We start from the raw sequence: 12,642 nt of genomic DNA, 5'->3' as shown, positions 1-12,642 counted from the left end.
CAACAAAATAAAATGAATAGGATAGATATGTACAAGTAAAATAAATAGAGTAATAACGTGAAGCAAATTTGTATCTTGGAAATATCAGTGCTTTGTTAACATCCTATCTAATGTGCAACTGATTTGTTAGTTGCAAATCTAATGTGCAACAAATTTGTCCCTGCCTCAGCTGTAAATTAAGGAGGGCCAAGCTGAAGGCCATAACTCGGGCCTCTTCCAATCAATCAGTCAGTCGTATTTATTGAGCGCTTACTATGTGCAGAGCACTGTACTAAGCGCTTGGGAAGTACAAATTGGCAACATATAGAGACAGTCCCTACCCAACAGTGGGCTCACAGTCTAAAAGGGGGAGACAGAGAACAAAACCAAACATACAAACGAAATAAAATAAATAGGATAGATATGTACAAGTAAAATAAATAAATAGAGTAATAACGTGAAGCAAATTTGTATCTTGGAAATATCAGTGCTTTGTTAACATCCTATCTAATGTGCAACTGATTTGTTACTTGCAAATCTAATGTGCGACAAATTTGTCCCTGCCTCAGCTGTAAATTAAGGAGGGCCAAGCTGAAGGCCATAACTCGGGCCTCTTCCAATCAATCAGTCAGTCGTATTTATTGAGCGCTTACTTTGTGCAGAGCACTGTACTAAGCGCTTGGGCTTCCAGGGTTACTGGGCTACTGTCACAGGCCTCCAGTCACGCTCCGGTAGCCCTCCCCACTGTCCACGCTGCGTGCAGTTGCGGCTAACTGTCCCAAGGCCTTGGGGCCCATCTAGAAGGAAGGTAAGAGGCAATCCCTGACTTCAAGAGCTTACAAAAGCTTAGAGAAGCAGCGTGGCTCCGTGGAAAAGAGCCCGGGCTTTGGAGTCAGAGGTCATGGGTTCAAATTCATTCATTCATTCATTTAATCGTATTTACTGAGCGCTTATTGTGTGCAGAGTACAAGTTGGCAACATCTAGAGAAGGTCCCCTACCCAACAGTGGGCTCACAGTCTAGAACGGGGAGACAGAGAATGAAACAAAACATATTAACAAAATAAAATACATAGAATAAACATGCACACTACCCAACAGTGGGCTCACAGTCTAGGACGGGGAGACAGAGAACAAAACAAAACATATTAACGACACAAAATAAATAGAATAAACATGCACAAATAAAATAAATAAATAATCCCAACTCTGCCAATTGTCAGCTGGGTGACTTTGGGCAAGTCACTTCACTTCTCTGGGCCTCAGTTACCTCATTTGTAAAATGGGAATGAAGACTGTGAGCCCCCCCCGTGGGACAACCTGGCTCAGTGGAAAAGAGCCCGGGCTTTGGAGTCAGAGGTCATGGGTTCAAATCCCGGCTCCGCCAATTGTCAGCTGGGTGACTTTGAGAAAGTCACTTCACTTCTCTGGGCCTCAGTTCCCTCATCTGTAAAATTGGGATTAGAACTGTGAGCCCCCCGTGGGACAACCTGATCACCTTGTAACCTCCCCAGCGCTTAGAACAGTGCTTTGCACATAGTAAGCGCTTAATAAATGCCATCATTATTATTACAGTCCTACCTATTAAGATAGGCATAGGTAGATGAATATACAATTTGGTAAAATGGGTGAGATTAGATATAAATAACAAACCTCAGGGGATAAATTAATGCACAACTAGGCAACCCCCTGGCCTAAAGGCTGGCTGGTCCTCAAATCACCCCAGGCAGTGGAGGCTCACCCTTTCCTAAATCATCACCGGAGAAGTCATTCATTCATTTGATTGTATTTATTGAGCGCTTATCGTGTGTAGAGCACTGTACTAAGTGCTTGGGGGAGTAAAATATGACAATAAACAGACACATTTCCTGCCTATGAGCTGACAATCTAGGAGATGGAGATGAACATTAATATAAATAAATTATAGATACGTACGTAAGTGCGGTTGGACTGGGATAGGGGAAGAATGAAGGGAGAAAGTCAGGGCGATGCAGATGGGAGAGGAAGAAGAGGAAAGGGGGGCTTAGTCAGGGAAGGCCTATTGGAGGAGACGGGCCTTCAATAAAGTACTGAAGGGGAGGAGAAGAATTTTCTGTCGGATTTGAGGAACAGCGAGGTGAGATAGGAGGGGACGAGGCGATTGAGTGCTTTAAAGCCAGTGGTGAGGAGTTTTTTATTTGATGCAGAGGTAGAGCTGTTTGAGGAGTGGGGAGACAGGCCTCCTGACCCCCACTTCCCCAAAATTGGACCACTTCCTCAGGACCAGGTAGATAGGTGTGACCCAAACCCAGAGATGAGATCAAAGCTCTCTAAGCAGCGTGGCTCAGTGGAAAGAGCCCGGGCTTTGGAGTCAGAGGTCATGGGTTCAAATCCCGGCTCCACCGATTGTCAGCTGGGTGCCTTTGGGCAAGTCACTTCACTTCTCTGTGCCTCTGTTCCCTCATCTGGAAAATGGGGATGAAGACTGTGAGCCCCCGTGGGACAACCTGATCACCTTGTAATCTCCCCAGCGCTTGGAACAGTGCTTTGCACATAGTAAGTGCTTAATAAATGCCACCATCATCATCATCATCATTATCATCTAAGGCCCTTGGCTTCACTTCAATCCCCTGATTGTCCCATCCTGCCAGATCACAAGCAACCCACGTAACGCTGCTGAGAGGTGTGAAGTGAACCTGTGTCGCTGAGGTCAGTTTAACTTCCTTAGAGAAGCAGCGTGGCTCAGTGGAAAGAGCTTGGGCTTTGGAGTCAGAGGTCATGGGTTCAAATCCCGGCTCTGCCGCTTGTCAGCTGTGTGACTTTGGGCAAGTCACTTCACTTTTCTGTGCCTCAGTTACCTCATCTGTAAAATGGGGATGAAGACTGTGAGCCTCCCGTGGGACAACCTGATCACCTTGTAACCTCCCCAGCGCTTAGAACAGTGCTTTGCACATAGTAAGTGCTTAACAGAAACCAACATTATTATTATTATTATTCCCGGTGGTCTGGCATCGGTATTATTTCATTCATTTCCCTGTGGCTTTAAGGTGGAAAAGTGGACTGACATGAGTCTCCCTTCTCTCCCTCACTCTTAGATTCCCCTGCCATGAGTGAAATCTCAGGAAGAAAAGCCCAGGCAGAGGAATTGTTGATAGTTCCAAAGGCTCAGGTGACACCACTCATGTTCTCTCATCCCTGCCGGCCGTGCTTCTGCTGTAGTACTGAGGCCAACGATCCAGTGTGTTAAGTACAGTCCCTGTTTTTAAGGGACACAGGTAGGGCTAGGGTACAGATGCTAACGAGTTTCATTCATTCAATCGTATTTATTGAGCGCTTACTGTGTGCAGAGCACTGTACTAAGCACTTGGGAAGTACAAGTTGGCAACGTATAGAGACGGTCCCTACCCAACAGTGGGCTCACAATCTAGAAGGGGGAGACAGAGAACAAAACAAAACATATGAACAGAATAAAATTAATAGAATAAATATGTACAAGTAAAATAAATAAATAGAGTAATAGAGTAAATAGTGTGCTCTGCACACAGTAAGCGCTCAATAAATACGATTGATGATGATGATGATAAATACGTACAAACATATATACATATATACAGGAGTTGGGGGGCACTGGCAGCTGGCATTGCTTGGGTGAGTCCCCAGAGGAAGACTGTGCCCCTGGTCAACGAAAATGGAGGTCAGATGCACCACCTGATGAAGAGAGAGAGATAGAAACAGAGAGAGAGAGACAGAGAGAGCATAATAGACCTCCCGGCAGCGAGGTCTAGTGGACAAAGCCCTGGATCAGGTATCAGGAGACTTGGGTTCAAATCTTAGTTCTGCTCCTAGCCAGGTGCATCACCTTAAGTCACTACACTTTTCTCCGGGCCTCAGTTACCTCATCTGTGAAATAAGGATTAAATCCTTCTCCCTCCGATTTAGACTGTGAGCCCCATGTGGGACAGGGACTGTATCCAACCTGACTGTATCTAACCCAGTGCTTAGTACAGTGCCCGGAACATAATAAGTGTTCAATAAGAACCATTTAAAAAAAAAAAAGGAAAAAAAACAGTTCTCCCTCCTTCTCAGACCAGTCCCCCTCCCCATCCCCCGCCTTACCTCCTTCCCCTCCCTGCAGCACCTGTATATATGTATATATGTTTGTACATATTTATTACTCTATTTATTTTACTTGTATGTATTTATTCTATTTATTTTGTTTGGTTAATATGTTTTGTTGTCTGTCTCCGCCTTCTAGACTGTGAGCCCGCTGTTGGGTAGGGACCGTCTTTATATGTTGCCAACTTGGACTTCCCAAGCACTAGTACGGTGCTCTGCACACAGTAAGCGCTCAATAAATACTATTGAATGAATGTGGGACAAGGATGATTTCTGATCTGATTATACTGAACATACCATAACACTTAGTACAGTGTTTAGTGCATGCCATAGTCATTATGGTCCCACCCAGTCTCCCCTTGGGGGACGGTTCTTTTGGGATGGAACTGCTCCCTGTGGGAGTTGGGACCAAGGCCTGTTTCACTCTTTGACACTGGACGGCTTTTTTTTCTATGGTTTTTGTTAAGTGCTTACTATGTGCCAGGCACTGTACTAAGCCCTTGGGTAGATGCAAGCTAATATGGTTGCACACAGTCCCTGTCCCACAAGGGGCTCCCAGTCTTGATTCCTATTTTACCGATGAGGTAATTGAGGCACAGAGGAAGTGAAATGACTTGCCCATGGTCATACAGCAGACAAATGGCAGATGTGGGATTAGAACCCAGGTCTTTCCAACGCTCAGGTCTGGGCTCTATCCACTAGGTTGGTTCATTCATTCATTCAATCGTATTTATTGAGTGCTTACTGTGTGCAGAGCACTGTACTAAGCACTTGGGAAGTACAAGTTGGCAACATATATAGTAGCAGTAGTGCCCTTACCTACGTTTTATCCTTAGATCCTATTGCTTCCTCTGCCTGTAATTTATTCCAGTGTCCTTTTCCCGCACTTGGCTATAAGCTCCTTGAAGGACGGGACCATGTCTACAATCTCTACTGTACTGGTCCAAACAGTAGAGTGCAGAGCACAGAGTAGATGCTTGATAAGTACAACTGATTGACAGTTGATGGATAGTAAAGGAATTTATTGAGCACCCCCTGGGTATTTGTACATATTTATTCTGTTTATTTTATTTGGTTAATACGTTTTGTCATCTGTCTCCCCCTTCTAAACTGTGAGCCCGCTGTTGGGTAGGGACCGTCTCTTTATGTTGCCAACTTGGACTTCCCAAGCGCTTAGTACAGTGCTCTGCACACAGCAAGCGCTCAATAAATACAGTGGAATGAATATGTTTGTACATATTTATTACTCTATTCATTTATTTATTTTACTTGGACACCTCCCCAGTGCTTAGAACGGTGCTTTGCACATAGTAAGTGCTTAACAATTGCCATCATCATTATTATTATTACTATTAATGAACCCATCTGCCATTTTCCAAATGGCAGGAGCCCAGGCTCCCAGGAAGTCCTAGATCCCATGGCTCCCAGTGGGGAGGGGCCAAGCCAGACCTGGGGCTGGTGGCCCCCTGGGGCTAGAGGTCTCCTCCCCTGGACAGAGCTAGATGTGGTGTTTTAGACTGTGAGCCCACTGTTGGGTAGGGACTGTCTCCATATGTTGCCAACTTGTACTTCCCAAGTGCTTAGTACAGTGCTCTGCACACAGTAAGTGCTCAATAAATAGGATTGATTGATTGATTGATTGATTGGTGTTGGTGGTCCTGGGAAGAAGACGACTAGTGGCTTTCCCAGCTCCCCTCCCCACTCCCCAAATGCACTCCCACCCTCACACACATACACGCACACAACCCACTAGTGTTGTCAGTGGCACCAGCGGAAGAAAGAGGGAGAATGGCTGGCGTAGGGGGTGGTCACTGGGCTAGACAGAGCTATGCCTTTGGCCCCTGCTCCCAGGTCAGCCTCCCAGGTGAACAGGAGAGCACCTGGGGCAGGAGTCTGAGGCCTGGAGACTGGCCATTTTGGAAAGCGAGTCGTGAGGGGCAGGAGGGACCGTGGAGAGAGAGCCAAGCCCCCCTCCCCAGCTCCGCTTCGGGGGTCCCATCTCCAAATCCCAGCGGGCCGCCACGGTGATAAATGTAGCGTGACCGTCTCGGGGGTCCGGAGGGAAGGGCGGCGAGCGAGGAGGTGGTAACCGGACCCCCGAGCGTGGGGCCAGAGCGGCCGCTCTATTAGCTCCGCATGACTGCCGGCCCTGGCCCTCCGCCACACGGGGAACAATCCCAGTCTGTGCCTCTCCCCGGGGAGGGGAAGGGGAGCCCGGCCCCCGCCTCACCTCAGCGGAGCTCGGCCCAGGGCCCCGGACGCTGGGGAGGGGGCCCGCTGGGGTGGCGGGGCCCTCATCCACCCTCTGGGGAGTCCGAGGGCAGGCCAGGGGAGGGAACGACAGCTGGGACTTGGGCCTACCCTAAGGACCCTCCTCGCCATGACCCCTCAAGGAGTCCCTGGTCTTAGGCTGACCAGCGTAGCCTGCTGCTCACTCCGTCGGCCCCCTGTATTAGCCCCTCTCCCTCCGGCCCTTCCCACCCCCCAACTCTTCCAATCCCAAATCATCCTTCCCCCTGACCTGCGAATCACTTCGGTGCCCATTTCCCCAACTAGACTGTAAACTCCTGGAGGGTAGGGATGGGCAAGGAACAAGTCCGTTAATTCTGTTGTAGTGTACTCTCCCAAGCGCTAAGTACAGTGGTTGCGTAGGGTTGTTGTTACGTTGTTGGGTAGGGACCGTCTCTATAGGTTGCCAACTTGTACTTCCCAAGCACTTAGTACAGTGCTCTGCACACAGTAAGTGCTCAATAAATATGAATAAATGAATGAATGCACGTAGTAAGCACTCAATAAATGCCACTGATTGATCTACTAACCCTTTTATGTGCTCCCAGGCATTTATACGAGGCTCTGCGCTTTGTAAATGCTCAACAAATCCTATCCGTTGCTTGATTCCCCCTGAGAGTCTTTCCTGTCAGCTTCTCCCAGAACAGGGACTCTGTCCCCAAGCTCCTCTCACTCCCAATCCCCCAGGATAATAATAATAATGATGGCATTTGTTAAGTGCTTACTACGTGCAAAGCGCTGTTCTAAGCGCTGGGGGATACCAGGTGATTAGGTTGTCCCATGGGGGGGCTCACAGTCTTCATCCCCATTTTACAGATTAGGGAACTGAAGCTCAGTGAGGTTAAGTGATTTGCCCAGGGTCACACAGAAGACATGTGGCGGAGCTGGGATTCGAACCCATGACCTCTGACTCCAAAACCCGGGCTCTTTCCACTGAGCCACGCTGCAGGATGGTCCAAGCACTTCTAGGGGAGCCTTAGCCAAAGAGGAGGTAAGCCATTCCCCAACCACAAAATCCCAGAGACCCCTGTCTGTCCTGGGTGTGAGGCTCAGAGGAGAGAGAGGGGACCACAGTTTAGAGCACAGGCCTGGGATTCAGAAGGACCTGGGTTCAATCCTGGTTCTGCTGGGTGAACTTGGGCAAGTTACTTCATTTCTCTGGGCCTCAGTTACCTCATCTGTAAAATTGGGATTAACGCTGTGAGCCCTATGTGGGACAGGGACTGTATCCGACTCTATCTTCTCTCGTATAGAGAAGCAGCGTGGCTCAGTGGACAGAGCCCGGGCTTTGGAGTCAGAGTTCATGGGTTCAAATCCCGGCTCCGCCAACTGTCACCTGTGTGACTTTGGGCAAGTCACTTCACTTCTCTGGGCCTCAGTTACCTCATCTGTCAAATGGGGATGAAGACTGTGAGCCCCCGGTGGGACAACCCGATCACCTTGTAATCTCCCCAGCGCTTAGAACAGGGCTTTGCACATAGTAAGCGCTTAATAAATGCCATCATTATTATTACAGTCCTATCTATTAAGGTAGGCATAGGTTGATGAGTATACAGTTTGGTAAAATGGGCAAGATTAGATATAAATAACAAACCTCAGGGGATAAATTAATGCACAACTAGGCAACCCCCTGGCCTAAAGGCTGGCTGGTCCTCAAATCACCCCAGGCAGTGGAAGCTTACCCTTTCCTAAATCATCACCGGAGAAGTCATTCATTCATTCGATTGTATTTATTGAGCGCTTATCGTGTGCAGAGCACTGTACTAAGTGCTTGGAGGAGTAAAATATGACAATAAGCAGACACATTTCCCACCTACAATGAGCTGACAATCTAGGAGGATAATTATTATTATCACCTTGGATCTACCCCAGTGCTTAGTACAGCGCCTGACACATAGTAAGTGCTTAACAAATACCGCAGTTATTATTATTAATATTATTATATCCTGGATCCCAGGCCCCCAGCTCTTCCTGGCCTCCATGGGCCAACCAGCGCTGTCCATCCCGGGGAGAGGTGGCAGTGAGCGGGTGGCAGGAGAGGCCTGGGCATAGCCCGGCCTGAAGGTCTCGGTTACTCTTCCCCGGGGTCTTGCAGCCTCTGCTGTCTCCTGCTCCCACTGGCAGGGAGCGCTTAACAAATATCATTATTATTATTATTATTATCTTGGTCATCATACGAGCCAGCCTCCTCCCCAAGATCCTATAATCCGGCAGGCACGTCTCCCTGCTCCAAAGTCCCATGCCTTTGGGAAAATCAGTAGATACTCAACCGATTGACTGTGATGGGTACTTGGCTTCCCACCTCCTCCACGTCCGTCTTCCAAAAGCCCCCTTACCCCTCCTGCTGAAGAGCTTGACTCCCCACTCTCTTCCCTGCTCCCCTGGGTTCATCTTGGGAAGCAGCTTGGCTCAGTGGAAAGAGCCCGGGCTTTGCAGTCAGAGGTCACGGGTTCAAATCCTGACTCTGCCAATTGTCCTCTGTGTGACTTTGGGCAAGACACTTAGTTCTCTCATCTGTAAAATGAGGATTAAGACTGCGAGCCCCACGTGGGACAACCTGATCACCTTGTAACCTCCCCAGCGCTTAAAACAGTGCTTTGCTCATGGTAAACTCTTAACAAATATCATTATTGTTATTATTATTATCTTGGTCAGCTTACAAGCCAGCCTCCTCCCCAATCAATCGTATTTATTCAATCAATCAATCAATCAATCGTATTTATTGAGCGCTTACTGTGTGCAGAGCACTGTACTAAGCGCTTGGGAAGTACAAGTTGGCAACATATAGAGGCGGTCCCTACCCAACAGTGAGCTCACAGTCTAGAAGGGGGAGGCAGACAACAAAACAAAATAAATTAACAAAATAAAATAAATAGAATAGATATGTACAAGTAAAATAAATAAATAAATAGAGTAATAAATCTGTACAAACATATATACATATATGCAGGTGCTGTGGGGAAGGGAAGGAGGCAAGGTGGGGAGGATGGAGAGGGGAAGGAGGGGGAGATCTCCAAGATCCTATAATCCGGCAAGCATGTCTCCCAGCTCCAATAATAATAATAATAATAATGGCATTTATTAAGCGCTTACTATGTGCAAAGCACTATTCTAAGCGCTGGGGAGGTTACAAGGTGATCATGTTGTACCACGGGGGGCTCACAAGTCTTAATCCCCATTTTCCAGATCAGTTAACTGAGGCCCAGAGAAGTGAAGTGACTTGCCCAAAGTCACACAGCTGGCAATTGGTGGAGCCGGGATGTCCCATGTCTTTGGGAAAATCATAGGGAGGGGAGAGTCCAGACCTGAGTTTTGGGGGTTCTTCCCTCTCTTACCCTCTGGGCTCGAAGCTGGGTGGCTGTGAGGAATTAGCGTGACGCCGATGAGAACTGGGATGTATATAAGGAGCAGCAGGAAATAAGCAGCATGGTACTTTGGTGTGAGCCCTGTCTGTCCCATGAATTATAGTATACAATGCAGAGTGCAGAACGTACCCCAGAGAAGAGGGCACCCGTGGTATAGAAGACAGAGAGCTTCAGAGGATCCCAAGGGAGGGTTCCATTATAATAATAAATTCTATTTGAAATATGTGTTAAGCCCTTGCAATGTAATGGTAATAATGTTGGTATTTGTTAAGTGCTTACTATGAGCCAAGCACTGTTCTAAATGCTAGGGAGGATACAAGGTAATCAAGGTTGTCCCAAGTGGGGCTCACAGTCTTAATCCCCATTTTAAAGATGAGGAAACTGAGGCACAGAGAAGTGAAGTGACTTGTCCAAAGTCACACAGCTGACTGTGAGCCCACTGTCTTTTAGACTGTGCCCACTGTTGGGTAGGGACTGTCTCTATATGTTGCCAACTTGTACTTCCCAAGTGCTTAGTACAGTGCTCTGCACACAGTAAGCGCTCAATAAATACGATTGATTGATTGATTGAAGTGGTGGAGGTGGGATTTGAACCCATGACCTCTGACTTCAAAGCCCCTGCTTTTTCCACTTAGCCACACTGCTTCTCTATGTATGAAAACTCTGTGCTAACCACTGGGTTAGATACAAGATAATCAGTTTAGACCCAGATCCTGCCCCACATGGGGCTCACAGTTTTAAGTAGGAGGGAGAACAGATATCGAGTCCCCATTTTACAGATGAGAGAACTGTGGCACGGAGAACCAAAGTGACTTGTCACACAGCAATGGGCAGTGGAGCTGGGATTAGAACCCCGGTCCTAGGATTCCTTGTCCTGTGCTGTTTCCACGATGATGATAATGATGGTATTTGTTAAGCGCTTACTATGTGCAAAGAACTGTTCTAAGTGCTGGAGAGATTACAAGGTGATCAGGTTGTCCCATGGGGGACTCACTGTTTTAATCCCCGTTTTACAGATGAGGTAACTGAGGCGCAGAGAAGTGAAGTGACTTGCCTAAAGTCACACAGCTGCCAGTTGGTGGAGCCGGAATTTGAACCCATGACCTCTGACTCCAAAGCCCGGGCTCTTTCCACTGAGCCACGCTGCTTCTCTATGTTGTACGTGTTTATTCTATTTATTTTATTTTGTTAATATGTTTTGTTTTGTTGTCTGTCTCCCCCTTCTAGACTGTGAGCCCGTTGTTGGGTAGGGACCGTCTCTATATGTTGCCAACTTGTACTTCCCAAGCGCTTTGTACAGTGCTCTGCACACAGTAAGCGCTCAATAAATACGATTGAATGAATGAAAAATGAATGAATGAAAACTGTGCTAACCACTGAGTTAGATACAAGATAATCAGTTTAGACCCAGATCTTGCCCAACATGGGGCTCAGAGTTTTAAGTAGGAGGGAGAACAGATATCAAATCCCCATTTTACAGATGAGAGAACTGTGGCACGGAGAACCGAAGTGACTTGTCACACAGCAACGGGCAGTGGAGCTGGGATTAGAACCCCTGTGCTAGGATTCCTTGTCCTGTGCTCTTTCCCCGATGATGATGATGATGGTATTTGTTAAGCGCTTACTACATGCAAAGCACTGTTCTAAGCGCTGGAGAGATTACAAGGTAATCAGGTTGTCCCACGGGGGGCTCACAGTTTTAATCCCCATTTTCCAGATGAGGTAACTGAGGCATAGAGAAGTGAAGTGACTTGTCCAAAGTCACACAGCTGACAGTTGGCGGAGCTGGGATTTGAACCCATGACCTCTGGCTCCAAAGCCCGGGCTCTTTCCACTGAGCCACGCTGCTTCTCGAGGCCATGCTGCTTCTCCCCACTCCCGCCACAGCAGCGAGAGAAGGAAAGGATTGGAAAACACAAAGCCCCTCCTTGGCCAGCGTGGCGGGGAGGGCAAGTCATGGCCTAGTGCGGCCAACCCGATTGTCACATATCTACACAAGTCTTTGTACAGTGCCCGGCATGTAGTAAGCGCTTCAAAAAGAGTGAGTGATTGTGTTCCGTGACAATTTCAGACCCGGAGAGACCTCCCCTTAGAGAAGCAGCGTGGCTCAGTGGAAAGAGCCCAGGCTTTGGAGTCAGAGGTCATGGGTTCATTCATTCATTCATTCATTCATTCATTCATTCAATTGTAGTTATTGAGCGCATACTGTGTGCAGAGCACTGTACTAAGCGCTTGGGAAGTACAAATTGGCAACATATAGAGACGGTCCCTACCCAACAGCGGGCTCACGGTCTAGAAGGGGGAGACAGACAACAAAACAAAACATATTAACCAAATAAAATAAATAGAATATGTACAAGTAAAATAAATAAATATTTATTTTCAAATCCCCGCTCTGCCGATTGTCTGCTGTGTGACCTTGTTCAAGTCACTTCACTTCTCTGGGCCTCAGTTACCTCAACTGTAAAATGGGGATGAAGACTGTGAGCCCCCTGTGGGACAACCTGATCACCTTGTAACCTCCCCAGCGCTTAGAACAGTGCTTTGCACATAGTAAGCGCTTAATAAATGCCATTATTATTATTATTAAGGGCTACGAGACAGTGAGGGTAGTTAGCATCACATTTTTTCTGCTCTCTGAAACCTGAGCAGCCCTCTTCTCCCTCCCCACCCAACCTCTGACTCGGTGATGTGGAATAAAGGATCAAGTCCATCAGTCCCAACCGGGCATCCCCTCGTCTTCTCGTGAGGTCAACCTGTCCTTCCCCCCTCTCTCTCAGGAGGGGTCAAACATATCTTCTTCGATTGGGGGGCAGGGGGAGGGCTGCTTGTTTTAGAAGATTGCACAGTGTCTATCGGTCCCCTAGCCAGCATCTCCCAATCCCCTAGGGATACACAGTAAGCGCTCAATAAATA

At 47.6% G+C, this 12,642-nt stretch overlaps 1 protein-coding gene across 1 annotated transcript in view; it reads right to left on the bottom strand.

Annotated features, from left to right (window-relative positions):
• The window catches only part of FOXN1 (forkhead box N1), a 61,349-nt gene that overhangs the window by 41,604 nt on the left and 7,103 nt on the right, over nt 1-12,642 (bottom strand). Inside the window, exon 3 of the mRNA XM_038758843.1 lies at nt 695-776. Within this exon, the coding sequence (XP_038614771.1) occupies nt 695-776 (82 nt within the window). The remainder of the gene's footprint in view (nt 1-694; nt 777-12,642) is intronic.

Source organism: Tachyglossus aculeatus, chromosome 17, assembly GCF_015852505.1.
Source record: "Tachyglossus aculeatus isolate mTacAcu1 chromosome 17, mTacAcu1.pri, whole genome shotgun sequence".
Classification (NCBI taxonomy): Eukaryota; Metazoa; Chordata; class Mammalia; order Monotremata; family Tachyglossidae; genus Tachyglossus; species Tachyglossus aculeatus.
Note: the sequence above shows the minus strand (reverse complement) of the source record. Positions and strands in the feature narration are given on the sequence as shown.